A 17,516-nucleotide genomic window follows, 5' to 3' on the forward strand; every position below is an offset into this window, starting at 1 on the left:
AAATAGTTTATTCCATCTGTACTGGCTAAGAGTAACTGCACGTTCTAACTGGGAGAACTGAGAGAAGTTGGTCAGTTAAGTTAATATCGTTGCGACCAGGATTAATATGGCATTTTCACAAACATGGAAAGAGTTAAACCCAGAAGCAATAACTAAAATACAAACATATTTCATGATCATGAATAATAGAACGTTACGAGTGTGAAAGACCGAAATGAATTTAATAGTAATATCAATACTGTAATTGTTGAGAAAATATAAATATTTATACATCAAATTTAATTAGCCTACGTAACCTATGAAGGTAGCATCGATGAAGAATACCTACATAATTCTTATAACGATTACCAACTTCCTTTTTATAGAGATCTTAAGTGTAATATTGTTTGTATTAAATATGTGTCGCGTGATTACATGTGCTTACATTGAAATAACGTATCTCAGAAACGAGAGAGACGTCAAAGCTAAAATACAGGAACATTTATAAGGCATCGTTCGTCAAATACACCTTTTAAAAATGAGCTAACTGAGTACCACGAAAAACCCTGTGTTACTATCGCATTAAAATGCAAAGATAAAATCTGACAAAAGTTTATTTGTTTTGAATGAAGAACTTTCGTGCAAAGTCAACTGTTTTTCAACTATAAATACATTTTTCTATATTTGACGTTCTCTCATTTCAATTTTTAGCATTAAAAAAAAAGCATTTAGACAGTAGAGACAATTATTACGTGAATTTATTGTCAATAATTACTCTTAAATTGTATTTATGAAGGTGGTTTAGTAAAGTATTTATATTCAAATGTTTGATACACAAAAATATATCCATAAGAGATCACCAAAACGTAAACTGGCATTCTTAGGGTAGATTGTTAATACGGAACTTCCTTGTTAACGATAAAGGAGCCAGTTTCAGGGGCTTATGAAAACATCATTTCATGCTCTGTTTTTGTGTGTGCATTTGTTTTAGAGCAAAACCATAATAGGTTATCTGCTATGTCCATCAGGGGGACTCGAACCCTGGATTTTATTGTTTCAAGTCCGTAAACGTACCGTTGTTTCATTGGGAGACTGCTTTTTTTTTTGTCTTCGTCATTAAAACGAGTAAGAAACATTTTATAGTCTTATTCTTACCTTATCCAAAACGAAATAAATGTTGTATCGCATGATAAGCTGACAGTAAACTTGTGAATTTCCTTTAAAAAATTAAAACCATTTGCATTTAATTTCTCACGCGAAAAGAAGCTTAGTAACCATTATTTTTAAATCAATACGTAAAGTACTGATTCGAATTTTGACAAATAAGGAGAAAATAAACTTATGCCTTAATAAGATCACAAATATTAGAGACCGAAGAAAATAACGCATGATAAACCTATTGAGTGGTGTATTACTACACTGTGCACATCAACATAGATAAGTAGTTCCACAATACGAGTTCATACTTTAGCTATATTGTATTTAACAGAATAATTCAACATTTCTTTGTACTTCAATCATACATTCTCTTATACTCAACTTTCGTATCCAGATATGATAAAGACGTAGTTATAATAAAATATTTTCTGTTCAATCTAAACATCACCGGAAAGCTATACAGTAAACTGGTTTTTGCAGGGTTGGGTACGGTTTTGAATACGCAAATCCCGAGTACTATAATGACCACTGCCAATTCAAAGTTGCGACATGAATTTATCAGAAATACATTCTAACATAGCTTGGAAGTAGAGACATGAATTTATCAGAAATACATTCTAACATAGCTTGGAAGTAGAGACATGAATTTATCAGAAATACATTCTAACATAGCTTGGAAGTAGAGACATGAATTTATCAGAAATACATTCTAACATAGCTTGGAAGTAGAGACATGAATTTATCAGAAATACATTCTAACATAGCTTGGAAGTAGAGACATGAATTTATCAGAAATACATTCTAACATAGCTTGGAAGTAGAGACATGAATTTATCAGAAATACATTCTAACATAGCTTGGAAGTAGAGACATGAATTTATCAGAAATACATTCTAACATAGCTTGGAAGTAGAGACATGAATTTATCAGAAATACATTCTAACATAGCTTGGAAGTAGAGACATGAATTTATCAGAAATACATTCTAACATAGCTTGGAAGTAGAGACATGAATTTATCAGAAATACATTCTAACATAGCTTGGAAGTAGAGACATGAATTTATCAGAAATACATTCTAACATAGCTTGGAAGTAGAGACATGAATTTATCAGAAATACATTCTAACATAGCTTGGAAGTAGAGACATGAATTTATCAGAAATACATTCTAACATAGCTTGGAAGTAGAGACATGAATTTATCAGAAATACATTCTAACATAGCTTGGAAGTAGAGACATGAATTTATCAGAAATACATTCTAACATAGCTTGGAGTTTCGTTGGCGGCGTGATGGCATCGAACATTTATTGATCTTGAGAGAAGGTATTATGAGTGATCATGAAGATATGTTCGAGTTAAGGATTTAGGATTTCTGAGATCGCAATGTCTCTTGTTGATTAAACTTAGTAGAACGGACGGCAACTGCCTGCTGTGGAGACACAATTGTAGAGGATGACGTTTCGAAAGTCTTCCGCCTGCCGTCCATTCTAGAAAGTTTCATCATGAATACTCTGCCTGAACAATCTATCAAAGAATGTCTCTTGTTCTTAATGACATTTGAAAAATAATATGGAATAAGTTGGGATACCAGAACTAGAGAGAGGGAAACCTGCAACAAGTTGTACTCCAGCTGTAGCAAATAAAGTACGGTGTCTGTAAAAGGCAAGAATCCATGAGCACAAAAGTTAGTGGCTAAAACTGTCCACATATTCTAGGCAACAGTTTGCAACATTATAAAAATGAATCTTAGCCTGAAAAGTAACGTAAATCATGTGTACACAAGTTGTATCCATGACATGTTTGTTCAACTGTTTCGTACATCAAGCAGTTGGAGAATGAAACGAGCATTCGTGGTATTCCATACGAATACATATCGGTGTTCTCTGCTATTCGGTTGTTAAAGTGAGCATGGAATACTGTCGTGCTCGTACATCTGACAGTTTATGGAAAATATACCGGGATGAGAAGTGAGCTTTGGGCATGAGCACCTTACACGATGGAGTGTTTTGCAATGGAACTTAAACTGGATGCTAATTGTAAAGATATGTGATCGTAGCAATACAGATTTTAACAACGTGGTAAGACAGAAGCTCTGTTTTATTATGTTCATACTGGCTCCCCTAGTGGCATAGCTATATGTCTGCGAATTTGCAACGCTAGAAACAGGGTTTCGATACTCGTGGTGTGCAGAGCATAAACAGCCCTTTGTACTCAACTGTAAACAAATACTCTTTGTACTATTCAAGATCAATAGATAACTATGACATTTTTTTTCTTCTAGATCAAACGATCTAAGTAAAATTTATTTTGTAGCTTGTGAAACAAAGCCTAATACAGAAATTAAAGGAAGAAAGTAATACAACCACCCAGGTCGTTTTTTACTACGACAGTTTATAAGAGTATGTATTTTCTTATAACAACGCCACGTCGGGGTTATCTGCTGAGTTCGCCGAAAGGAATCGAACCACTGATTTTAGCGTTATAAATCCATAGACTTAACCACTGTACTAGCGAAGGACAGTTAACACTATTCATAAGTTTTGGTAACTATAGTACACCTGGCGTCACCTGATTTAAACTATGTGAGTAATATGTAACCTTTGACATTCTAACTTAAAAAAAAAAGAAGTGTTTGTTATACCTTTAGACTTGTAAATGTTGATGAGCCCTTCTTACATACTTCTACCTGTAATTTATATATTATATTCAAACAAAATCTTCGAATGATATTCTGGTTTTTGAAACTACCCAATGACCATTAAATTTTTTTTCATTTTCGTGAAAGGAAGATAAATTCTAAAGTAAACATCTTACATATAAAACGAATTGTTAAGAGGAAGATTTTGGAAGAATTACTAAGAATATTATACATCGGAAACAACAGACAGATTCCCAGGCTTATTCGAAGCAAAGAAAAGTTATAACTTTCAAGATGATTCTTGTGATACGAAAGGTAATTGAGAATAAATGCACAAAGGGAATCGCGTTAAATGCTATATTTATATAATTATCTGAAATGACTTGAAATGGAGGATGTTGTCGGTTCGTTTTACTAATAGGATTTTTTTTCAGTAATTTAATGCAAGTTTTAAAGTTGTTGATTTTGAAGTGTCATCCTTTATCAAAACGATTCTTTGAAGTTATTACTCAAGACCAGAGGAGAAACAGCTAGTCATCACCATCCACCGCCAACTCTTGAGCTACTCTTTTACCAACGAATAGTGGGATTGACCGTCAAATTATAACACTCCCATTGCTGAAAGGTCGAGTATATTTGGTGTGACGGGGTTTCGAACTCGACCCTCAGCTTACGAGTGGAGTGCCTTAACCACCTGGCCATGCCAGACCCAGCTAACTAGTGTGAATAATTATTGCAAGACTTCATACAAACATCTCAACAATGAAAATTGTGGGTTAGAACTCCTTTTTGCTTAGTTTGAAACCTCTTAGCAATAATCTCTAATCATGTAAACTGTGCATTGTATTTAGTAACTTAAACTATTTTATTCTATGATAAACGAATTGTTGTCACATGATAAAGTATGTAAACCCTATCATGATACACCTGATTGCTTAGAAAGCAAGGAATGCGTCTTTTTCAATGTTCTGGTTTACCAGTTGTTCCAGTTAACGATTGACCCATGTTCTAGCTCTTTGTCTGACAGTTAAGTCCACTATAACGATGTTGAAATCTCTTTTGTTATCTTAGATGACTATGAAAATTGTCACGTGGCTTCTCCACTAAGTTTTCTCATCTGACTTTTCCAACTTCCTCCTTACCACGTGAGTCGAGATTCTGCACAACTACTCTTTGTACCATAAGACTCATTGATCTCAACAAATGGTTCTATGATTCATCAACTCTCGAAGGTTCATAGTAGAGTACAGCTTTAGCGTATTTTTAAAGTTCCTATGCGTGTCATATTAACCTTGTAGCTCGTGGTTCCATGAACTGACTTCCTGAAGAAAGAGATAAAGACCAGTTGCTTCTGTACTATAAACTCCTTCAAAAACCAAATTCAGTCTCCTTCCTCGAAATATAGTTTCTTCACTGATTTATCATATCATATCTTATACTGTATGACAGTTTCTTCTAACTGTTGACTCTTAAAATTGTGTGGTACAAAATACAGGACTAAAATTGTTTCATATTTTTGCAGACACTGGTACACATGCTGTGGTACAGTCGGCATACCATACAATGCATCCACATAAACCATATTTCTTGTCCACAAATGACCATATTTCTATTCTGTTACGTGATATTCCATCATGATGTGTAATAAGCATTTGTCCCAACCAGTTTAGTCACGATTTAAACGTTCACAAGCATCTACTTGATAGACTATATTACCTGTTCTGTCAAACTGTAACACTGGGAATGGATGATATCTTAAAATGTATATCTCCACCACATTTGAAACTTTAAACACTTCAGAAAATTAATATTTGTTAAAATTATCCTATTAGTCCTTGTGGAATATTTATATACTCCGAATAGTGCTATCTAATGTTGAACCAACACATTGGCGAAGGACTGTTCTAACATAATAACCAGTTATTAAGATCTAGTGATTTTGGAAGTAGTTGATAACGCTCAAACATACCATTTTACTCTAATCTATGTCTGAAAAAAGACAAGATAATACAGAGATATTCTCTGCAACAGCAAATCAACAACATATGCCACAGTTCTCTTCTGGACAGCACACAATGTAATGTTTTTGCTATTACTAAATGTCTCAACGTGGGTGCAAAGAGAAACTCTGCTTTTGTGTGCTAGCAAATTTGCTTAGAAGACTTACTGTTGCCCAGATTAAAATTCACATCTTGGTGGCTTATGGCAATGCTACAACATACCTTCCTGTACTCGTTCTAAGTGTATGAGCGACATGTTATGGATATTTGTAGTATGCTTCTTGATCTGTGGAGTGTATGAGCGACACGTTATTGATATTTGTAGTATGCTTCTTGATCTGTGGAGTGTATGAGCGACACGTTATTGATATTTGTAGTATGCTTCTTGATCTGTGGTAGTCGTATTTCACTTTGCTTCACAGAAAATAGTATTCAGTGTAAATCTGGATTTTTCATTTGTCATTTCTTGAACTGCTAAATTGTCATTCATCATGTGCATCTTCAAGTGGAATCATTACATGATTTAAATAACTGTTGCTGTAATGATTATTACTTCAGTACAATGTCCAGGATCAAGATTGTCAACAAATGTCCAAGCTCTCACTGCTTGGCGAGACAATCCATTAACGTTTCTGTGTTTTCTGTCTGGTCTATGTTGTACAAACAAATTATACTCTCGCAACTTTGTGATCTAATATGCAATAGTAGTTACCTTTATACTATATAGGTAGTGTAAGCAATAGTTAACCAAATACAACAAATGTAAGCATTATTTGCTTTCAAGAGCCATCTGCATATGATAATTACGTGAAATAATACTTCCTCAATTCAACTATCATTGGAATCATTATCCAATAGGAATGGGCCATAGTTTCTATTAAAGAACACTTTGATGACTTAAAGGAATAGTCACAGTTCTCAGTCTGCCAAAAGTGCTTTTCAGCTTTAGTCAGAGCAGCCAATGATGCTGAAAATTTCATAAAGTTTGTTATAAAACGCAAGCATTATGACCCAAAAGTTGTGAAGCTTTAATTTGATCACAGATTAGGACTAATCTCTCACATCTGCAATTTTTGGTGTCAACACTCCATATTTCCCCACAACAGAAATGAGGAATTCCACTTTTCTACATACGTAAGTACGTGCTTTTCAGGTTTCAAATTTATGTCTGCTGCTCTTATTGAGTGAAGAACAATACCTCTGTTTACGACAGCATGCTGAAACGTGCAGCTAAATATCAAAACATTATTGACACAGATCTGACATCTATATCATTGCATCCCTCTCCGTGTAAGCTCAAATAGCCACTCCAACGTGATAACTACATTACATAGTCCAAATGGCATCATGTGACACTCACGTACCTTCTGCTGAACACATTCTTAGGCTTGTTTCATGATCTAACTAATTAATATCCAGAGTCCATGTATAAAGTTTTCACTTAATGGATGTGTTCCAGCGCACCAACATTTGATATTTGTGAGAGTGGAAAGATAACAATACGGGTCATGTTCACCTGTCTAAATAAATTTCTGTCAACACAAAACCTGGATATGATCTCCTTCTTTTGAACAGCTGCCACCGGTAGTGACAAAGTACTGGCTTGAGCACCTGTGCTCCAGCAAAACCATTCCAACAGCTTTCTTATAAGTTGTGTCACAAGAATCCATGTGGTAATGAGTTATTTTTGCCTGACCTATATGACTACCTGGTTCCACGTACACAGATTGGCATATATAACTAGCAACTCACTGGGTTTCTGTCATTGATGGTTGTGGTATCAACCAGAAACTTTTCTTCACATCTCTTCATCATTATTAGCATATGCCAACCACAGATCAAATCTCAATGTACTGGGCTAACTACCAAACCTTTCAATGTAGGTCGACCATTGCACCTTCTGAGGTTTATGGCTATGCCAGACCAAAGTTTTATTAGCTCTATAAGGCAAAACTAGAGGCAACTGTGGCTTGTTTATAACTCATTAACACTTACTGAGTAGTCAGATAAAGTAAATTATATTCTCTGTCCTGCTGAAGAGAAAGATACGAGAAGTTCACCATCAGCCCACAACCAAAGCAGAAACTTTGGTTCTTCATTGTAAAATTATACTTCCTTCCACCCCTTCCTGCGGGCGTCAGTGTGTGGTTTGAACTTAAGTCAGTTGAGCCACGTCAAAAGATTTTCACGTTAATGCTAGTAACTGTCTTGGAACTGAAGCATGTTAAACCGTTGTAGGATATTATCTTAAAGTTATGAATGAATACTGACTGTTTCGATGTGAAAGTATGTAGTATTTCCACACACACACACATATATGCGTTTATCATATGTTAACTATATCATAAAATTCAGTTAGAAGTATACAGTGTATGAAGGGTTTACCATTTATGTGATAATCCAGAAATATTTTGATTTTGATCCCATTTAAAATGGTACTACTGTTCTTAAGGAGACTATATTATTAAGTGCTGATAGAATGTATGAAGCAGGGAAATAACATGTGGTTTTCCAAACGTATGTGGTTTTGCAACTTAAGATTATTGTTTTCATCAAGGGTAAATATTTCCAGTTTAACAGAATATTGCACGACCAAGTTGGCAAAATGGTTAAATCAAAGAGTATATCTCTCCTTTTACTAATAGATTCATTTATCGTTTTCAAAGATAAAACAGTTTAACTGATCCACTTAAAATTGCTTGTTTGTTTGTTTTTGAATTTCGCACAAAGCTACTCGAGGGCTATCTGTGCTAGCCGTCCCTAATTTAGCAGTGTAAGACTAGAGAGAAGGCAACTAGTCATCACCACCCACCGCCAACTCTTGGGCTACTCTTTTATCAACGAATAGTGGGATTGACCGTCACATTATACCACCCACACGGCTGAAAGGGCGAGCATGTTTGGCGCGACGGGGATGCGAACCCTCGACCCTCAGATTACGAGTCGCACGCCTTAACACGCTTTGCCATGCCGGGCCTAATAATGTTGTTGAATTAAGTACAAAGCTACACAATGGGCTATCTGTGCGTTGCCCACCACAGGTATCGAAACCTGGTTTTTAGCCTGGTAAGTCCGCAGACATATCCGCTGAGCCACTGGAGGGCCTTAAAATTGCAAAAAGGCTGTTTTGTGTGAGAAATGGATGCCTAATCGCTTATATATAACTTAATAGGAATAATAACTGTTCACAAACCTTGAATTGCTTTACAACTGATTTAGTCTACATGTACCTAGTTTAGTAACTAGTTTACAACTTGCATAATTCTTGAAAAATCTATTATTAAAAAATTAGGCATACTTGATAGAACAATTACACATAAAAACTCATTTTTCTCGTTTTCTTTTATACAGTTGCGTCGCCTGAGAAAATAGATTTCACTTTCAAAATAATTTAACCTTTTGTTTGTTAACATTTTAAAATTTGTAACCATTTCTTGAGCGTGTCTCACGGTTTATTATATCTCTAGCATGATAATACTTACATGTGTCGTAAGACAAAAATAGCTCGCTAATAACTATAAAATATCTATTTTGTTGAATATTCTACTGTCCTATTATCCTCCTTTAAAATGTTTTATTAATATTCATGTGTTAGTCGAAATTTATTTTAGTGTTCTTATAATGCAATAATAAATGTTTTACGTTCTCACGACAAATCGGTGATCACTTACTTCTAAACTAGTTGCATATAATATTTGGACAACGGTCAATTTTAACCCAACAATTTTCAGGTAGCGATCACACATTTTAACCCCTTTCATATTACTAGGTTTTACTGCCCGGATTAAAAGTAATAGCATCTATTACTAGGTGAAATTTTAAAACTGTTGTAATTAGTTATGAGACTCATCTGTATATATAATATACATATATGAGTAATCTCACGTAGACCTGAGTGTCTTGCGTAGACGTCTGCAACTAGTTGTTGTAGAACAAGTTCTACAGTACAGGTACAAAACATGTTACCTACAAAAATATCCAGTGTAGGCGAGAATAGGTCAGCACTGTTTGGGCATTCACCATTTATGTAGAGTCAGTGGGACATAAGGCGTGGTTTAAGTGTAACCTATACTGAGTCTATGTAGCACTGTAGCAGTTCGTTAGCAGCTGTGATGCTTCCTGCCGGGATTAGTTCTGCTAATCTAGTTCTTAAACATAGGTCGACAGACATTGTTTCTTCGTGTCTGGCCCTTAAAATAATGTAATATTAGTTAAAAGGCTATTTATGCTAGTGCTGTTTGTTTGTTTGTTTTTCGTAAAGTGAAATTCACGTTGTTTCGGTAGGTAGGTCCTATTTCTGTGTTAAAGACTAAGCCTATTTTAGCGTCCTCAAATGAAAAGAACGTATATCTTTTCTTCTTATAGTAATGTTACTAAATATGATGTGATCAACTTGAGTGGCACCGAAACTTCTGGAACTGTTGCGCCATCATTACAATGTGGTCGTATTTTGTACGTTTGAAATCTCCTAGTCATATGTTTTTATTGTTTTGTTTTATTACTTTCCTCTGTTTATGGACACTGTTGTTTCTAGTTCGTACATCTGTTTTCAGTGAAAAATTAAAATGCACCGATGATACAGAAAGTTGTAGTTATAATTTTATTCCTTATGGAAATGATTCGTTAATAGACTTAAGCAATTTTCATTATACTATCAATAACAGAGTGTGTGACTCTTACAACGACGTATTTCTGGTTATTTTGATACACTCAGCCGCAAACCATTTTGAACTGAGAAAGACAATAAGACACACTTGGGGTAGACCAGAGGGAGTCAGCAAAAGAATTATTCTTGTGTTCCTGTTAGCCCAAGTATCTAACAAAACCATTCAAAATGACATTGAGCGTGAAAGTGAACAATCACAAGATATTGTTCAAGGAAGTTTTAAAGATACCTATAGAAACCTGACTTACAAACACGTGATGGGATTAAAATGGGTCTCAACTTTCTGCAAACAAGCAGAGTTTGTGATGAAAATGGACGATGACATCTTTGTGGAGATTTATCGATTAATTCACCTTCTAGGTTACAGAAAAAAGGCCGTTTTTAATGGACGACCTCGAGCGTGGCCTGCTAAAACCCTGGGTTGTTTTGTACAGGAGCATATGCCAGTTGTCCGGGACCCAACAAGTAAATGGTATGTGTCTTTTGATGAATATCCAAGAAACAATTTCATTAATTATTGTTCTGGATGGGCCTACCTCATGACTCCTGCTGTGGCTAGAACTCTAGAGAAGGAATCTAGCAAATTCAAGTACTTTTGGGTAGATGATGTCCACGTTACTGGAACCATTTCTAAGTCAGCTGGAATTAATTACAACTGGTTAAATCGTTATTACACTATTGAAACAGGAAATCTGGTGGAGTGGGCCAGAACTACTGACCATTATTCCTGGCACTATATCTTTGCACCAACTTGGGGTGATATAGAATTGATAGAAATGGCCCATAAAAAAGCTTTAAACTGTTTTAAGAATAATTGCATTTGTTGCTTTCCTACGTCTACCAAGCACAGTCTTTCGAAATCCATTTCGAATGCTACGCTTAAACTTTCAGGAAAAGCCAAAGTTGTTCGTATTGGGTAATATAATATATTAGAGATATTCTGGTGCTCTGATTGTATCTTTCAAGCATAAACACTTGTGTATAATCTGTAAGGCTAAGCAATAAACTTCTAATAGTACATCCCAACATATCTTGAATACAATTTTTAAAATATTTTTGAATCTTTATAGTTTAATAAGACGTAAATAATATTATTTATGTCTATAAAATACCTGAATGATTTCCTTGACACCAGACTGAAAGTTTAAACAATTAGATCTGGCTACCTTTACCGACTGTTTTTTCCAGGAATGAATAATATTTCAAAGCAAACTACCAATAAGTTGTTATTAATGTAACGTTAGACATGCATAAATGTATTTGCAATTTTATAACCAATGACTGATATGTGGAAAGCGATATCTAAACTCATCTCAATAATTTATTTTTTGTGTTTTTCTTTCTTTACTGGAACAAATGGTACTTCATAAACATTCCTGTTAAAATATGTTTAAATGAACATTTTGATAAGTTTTGTGTGTTGAATGTCAAAGCGTGTGTCACAGTTTCATTCTATGTTTATTCTTCAAACTGCTTTACGCTACAAACCAATCTTGATAATGATTTATCTGTAATTGTCACTATAATTTCAGTTTTACATTATCTTCAGGATATAAACTAGTAAACGTAGAACATAACAGATGTTTTATATAAATGTGCATATTCTTGCTTCACTTGAGTAATAACGTATTTAAGCATAGAACAAACAATGTTCCTAACAACACTATGTCACACGATAAAATGGGATGTCACTCCTTTGAACAATTGCTTTATACACGAAGTAACTAAAATAATAAAGCACTAGAGGCTGGAATATTGTCAAGTTATGTATTCCATAAGTTTAAATAGTCAGCCGATTTTTTGCTCAAAGTCGTTCTATGACTGATTCAACGCTATTTTGTTTCTGAAAAGTTGAAAATTGACTTGCTATTAGTTACGTTAATTACACAAACTGTATCCTCAAATAAAATGTCGGGACAATGTTTAGAATTAATAACTGAAACGACTTTGACTTATAGTCTAATATAATGAATTATAATTATTTTTGTTAAATTTTAAGTATGTGTGGGTATATATATATATATATATATATATATAAATGTTTTCGGTAAAATAGCTTTGGAAATTTTAGCATTGAGAGTGCATAATGATACTGAGATGATCAATATTTGAGAGTGTATAATGATACTGAGATGATCAATATTTGAGAGTGCATGACGATACTGAGATGATCAATATTTGAGAGTGTATAATGATACTAAGATGATCAATATTTGAGAGTGTACAATGATACTGAGATGATCAATATTTGAGAGTGTATAATGATACTGAGATGATCAATATTTGAGAGTGTATAATTATACTGAGATGATCAATATTTGAGAGTGTATAATGATACTGAGATGATCAATATTTGAGAGTGTATACTGATATCAATATTTGAGAGTGTATAATGATACTGAGATGATCAATATTTGAGAGTGTACAATGATACTGAGATGATCAATATTTGAGAGTGTATAATGACACTGAGATGATCAATATTTGATACTGAGATGTATAATGATACTGAGATGATCAATATTTGAGAGTGCATGACGATACTGAGATGATCAATATTTGAGAGTGTATAATGATACTGAGATGATCAATATTTGAGAGTGTACAATGATACTGAGATGATCAATATTTGAGAGTGTATAATGATACTGAGATGATCAATATTTGAGAGTGTATAATTATACTGAGATGATCAATATTTGAGAGTGTATAATGATACTGAGATGATCAATATTTGAGAGTGTATAATGATACTGAGATGATCAATATTTGAGAGTGTATAATGACACTGAGATGATCAATATTTGAGAGTGTATAATGATACTGAGATGATCAATATTTGAGAGTGTACAATGATACTGAGATGATCAATATTTGAGAGTGTACAATGATACTGAGATGATCAATATTTGAGAGTGTATAATGATACTGAGATGATCAATATTTGAGAGTGTATAATGATACTGAGATGATCAATATTTGAGAGTGTATAATGATACTGAGATGATCAATATTTGAGAGTGCATAATGATACTGAGATGATCAATATTTGAGAGTGTATAATGATACTGAGATGATCAATATTTGAGAGTGTATAATGATACTGAGATGATCAATATTTGAGAGTGTATAATGATACTGAGATGATCAATATTTGAGAGTGTACAATGATACTGAGATGATCAATATTTGAGAGTGTATAATGATACTGAGATGATCAATATTTGAGAGTGTACAATGATACTGAGATGATCAATATTTGAGAGTGTATAATGACACTGAGATGATCAATATTTGACATTAGTTGCTTTATAGCTTGATTATTGTACAGTCCATATGAAGTTTTGTTGAAACTTTTGTTTTAAATGAAGGTTCAAGTATTTATTTATTTGTGTGTTTGCAATAAATTAGATTTGCAAATATTTGTATATGTACATATACATTTACATGTTCATATCATAAGTTGTTCAGTCATTCAAATTAGTTATATCTCTTATCAGTCCCACGCTACAAATAATTTACTAGTGTTACAGGAAGGAGAACTGTATAATAAAATGTTTCAACATTTTCTTTTGTTTGAAGTTAGAACCAATATTTATAAATGTGAAGGTAGTAACACAAATATAACGTAATTTAATTGAAATAATAAATCATTAGTGCTCTCTAATTAGTTGTGAGCAAATAATAATCTGTTATATTACGACCAAGTTGGTTTTAGATGGTAGTGTCGATATCTGATGAAAAACACAGAGTGAATTTAGCATTTTGGAAAAACACTATCAAAACACTAGTAATTTAAGACGAAACAGTGTTTATTCACTGATTTTATATTAGCTACAGTTTGCTTGAATGACTACAAGGAAGGAAACCCTGTAAGGTCTGGTATAAGGGAAGCAATATTAAAGGACAACAGGCCCGGCATGGCCAAGTAGTTAAGGCACTCGACTCATAATCTGAGGGTTGCAGGTTCGAATCCCCATCACACCAAACATGTTCGCCCTTCCAGCTGTGGGGGCGTTTATTTAGGGACGGCTAGCGCAGATAGCTCTCTTGTAGGTTTGCGAGAAAATCAAACCAAACTAAGGGACAACTGCCACACCATGAGGATAGTTTGGAGGCAAGCTACAATGAAATAGGAAAAACAAGGAAGTTTAAAAGATATTCTCTTCACTTTTCAAACCGTCAAGTTTAACAACAACAACAAAATGTACGGGATATAAACAAGACAAATGATTCAAAAGAACACTTTCCAGAAAGGTGGTGGCGGCATAAATGCTTAACTGATGGCGACCGAAGGCAACTAATAACATGATGAATATATTAATAAACAACTTTAAGGTAGTAGAAGAGTTGAGTACATTTAAACAGAAATACAAATTTTAAAAGCCCATTAAACCAGAGCAATAAGGAAGCAGTCAGTAAATAAATATAAAATGATAGATATTGAATTTGGAGGGATCACGAAGTATTCTGTAAATACGAGAAAAGTGGAATAATTGAATGTTCAGTGGAGTATTGGTTTAGTTTGGTTTGAATTTCGGGCAAAGTTACTCGAGGGCTATCTGTGTTAGCCGTCTCTAATTTAACAGTGTAAGGTAAAAAGAAAAGCAGCTATTGATCATCACCCACCGCCAACTCTTGGGCTACTCTTTTACCAACGAATAGTGGGATTGACCGTCAAATAATAATGCCCCTACGGCTGAAAGGGTGAGCATGTTTGGTGTGACAGGGATTCTAACTTGCCACCCTTGGATTAAGAGTTGAATGCCTTAACCACCTGGCTATGCCAGTGGAGTAAACAAGCCAAAAATAAAATAAAACAACAAAAGTAAACAGTTTGGAAAATAATTATAAGTAAATTTGAGCGAGTTAAGGCAGATCCTTTGTTTTAGAGCAAAACCACATAGGGTTATTTTCTGTGTTCTCCACGGATAATCGAACTCCAGATTTTAGCGTTTTAAGTTGTTAAACTTACTGTTTAATGCTTAGGATGGGATATAAATGAGGTAGAAAAAATGGTATAGCACAATGACTTTATCATTCTCACTAAGTACGAATGACAGAAATTATCATATCTATAGCTTTTGAAGACGGCTTCATTCTCTCAGCGAAGACGACGAATAGCCATAACAGAAAAAATACCGAGCTCGAAAAGAAATATTGGAAGTGATCGAGAACAAGTATTTTTTATTAACTAATAAAACTAAAGCTACTCAGGGGCTATTTTCTCTTGACTTTCCACAATTTCGAACTGACAGACTAGAGGGAAGACAGATAGTCAAAACCATTTACCACCAACTTTGACTCTGAGATTGGTTGTCACTCTGATAATGTGCCCACGGTGTCAGTTATCAAGTTTTGATTTCACAATGGCTTCTTCAAACAATTTATCTCTGATTTCATTTTTTACACATAAAATAAATCCAGAAATGTTGAAACCTACTTACACATACATCTACAATTACATTTCTCTAAGCCATTGATCTAAACAGAAGAGTTTACAAAACTGTGACAAAATATATCGCTGTTTGTAATGTACTCTACAGGTAATGCTTAATAGATAATCACCTTGTTGCAATCTGCATATTTAACACACGTAGTCAAATTTATTAGCTACAGTTTTTGGTGAGAGAGGACCGAGACGATTGTAAATAAACGTTGGAATTAGCCACAGGGCATTACAGATAAGAGCAAATTTTCTATAATTACAATACTGTAACTACATTCAACCTATGATCATACGGAAATTAGTGAAACTTGTGAAAAAATTGTTAATACCAACTAGATTAGCAAGAATGAAAAACGTTGGGGAATAATTTGTTGGGCTTAATCGAAAAAAGAAAACGTTAAGAGAGAGAGGTTGCATCAGTTATAAGCGACTGGAGCCATTTGTGTCAAACAAAATATGTTTTTTTCTTCCCCAACTAGATTGAAATACATGCATAAACATATTACGAATAAGATTTTTTTTTCTAACTTACATCGCAAATAGCCCCAAGAATTAGATAAAATAAAACTACTATATTTTGTCATTTGGAAACTGTTCAACACGTCAGTCGTTTACTCTAATAAGATGTCAGATCTCTTCTGTTTTTCATAAGAACGTACCTATGATGTTTTGATTTCGCATTGACTCCTTCTTCAAACATGTTATCTCTGATCTCATTTTTTTCAACGCCAAACAGTATGAACGAAATGCTGAAATGCATAAAACTAGGCCTTTAGAGAAAGGCAGCTTGTGCGGCTTCCTTTCACACGTTTTTTTTTTATATACAAGAACATTTTCCTTAATCACTGGCCTAAAGTAGAGGTGTATTGGTTATATGTATTGTAACGAGAATTATTTCAAACCATAACCCTCCGTTAATTTTTTTTTTTAATTTCGCGCAAAGCTACTCGATAGCTATCTGGGCTAGCCGTCCCTAATTTAGCAGTGTAAGACTAGAGGGAAGGCAGCTAGTCATCACCACCCACCGCCAACTCTTGGGCTACTCTTTTACCAACGAGTAGTGGGATTGACCGTCACATTATAACGCCCCCACGGCTGGGAGGGCGAGCATGTTTGGTACGACCGGGATTCGAACCCGCGACCCTTGGATTACTAGTCGAACGCCTTAACCCACCTGGCCATGCCGGGGCCCATATTTTTTTTCCAGTGATTTAAGGCCAATGTTAGTAAATTTTAAAAGATTAAGATACTTTTGGCCTAACTGGCTGAGATCATAATTTCATTCTTCTACTAACAGTAGTCAAGTGTAGCATGGTTAATTTGAAATTCATTTTGCTCTGAAGTTCATCATCATTTCATCCATCTCTCACAACAAGTTATTTTGTTGCGTTACCATTTTCAGGCATATTTGGTGAAATGTTGTTTCCTGCTTATCGATAACAATGATAATCAGCCGTTCTGAGATTTCAGTACTTTGTCAATATTTCTTTTACGAGGAGAATTTCCTTCTGAAGAGACACCTGGTGGTTGACACTGAAAATTATGTAGCTTTTTTGCAATGCTTTACAGTTGAGGCAAATTTTCCGAAATAAAATGTCGAATTTTTCAATGGTTATTACCCTG

At 34.4% G+C, this 17,516-nt stretch overlaps 1 protein-coding gene across 1 annotated transcript; it reads left to right on the top strand.

Annotated features, from left to right (window-relative positions):
• Nucleotides 1–9,772: 9,772 nt before the first annotated feature.
• On the top strand, nucleotides 9,773–12,468 carry LOC143252076 (beta-1,3-galactosyltransferase 5-like). The gene has a single exon (XM_076503685.1). It carries the CDS (start codon nucleotides 10,216–10,218, stop codon nucleotides 11,362–11,364), a length of 1,149 nt encoding a protein of 382 aa, XP_076359800.1. The 5' UTR covers nucleotides 9,773–10,215; the 3' UTR covers nucleotides 11,365–12,468.
• Nucleotides 12,469–17,516: the final 5,048 nt, after the last annotated feature.

The sequence above is a fragment of the Tachypleus tridentatus genome, chromosome 6, assembly GCF_004210375.1.
Source record: "Tachypleus tridentatus isolate NWPU-2018 chromosome 6, ASM421037v1, whole genome shotgun sequence".
NCBI lineage: Eukaryota > Metazoa > Arthropoda > Merostomata > Xiphosura > Limulidae > Tachypleus > Tachypleus tridentatus.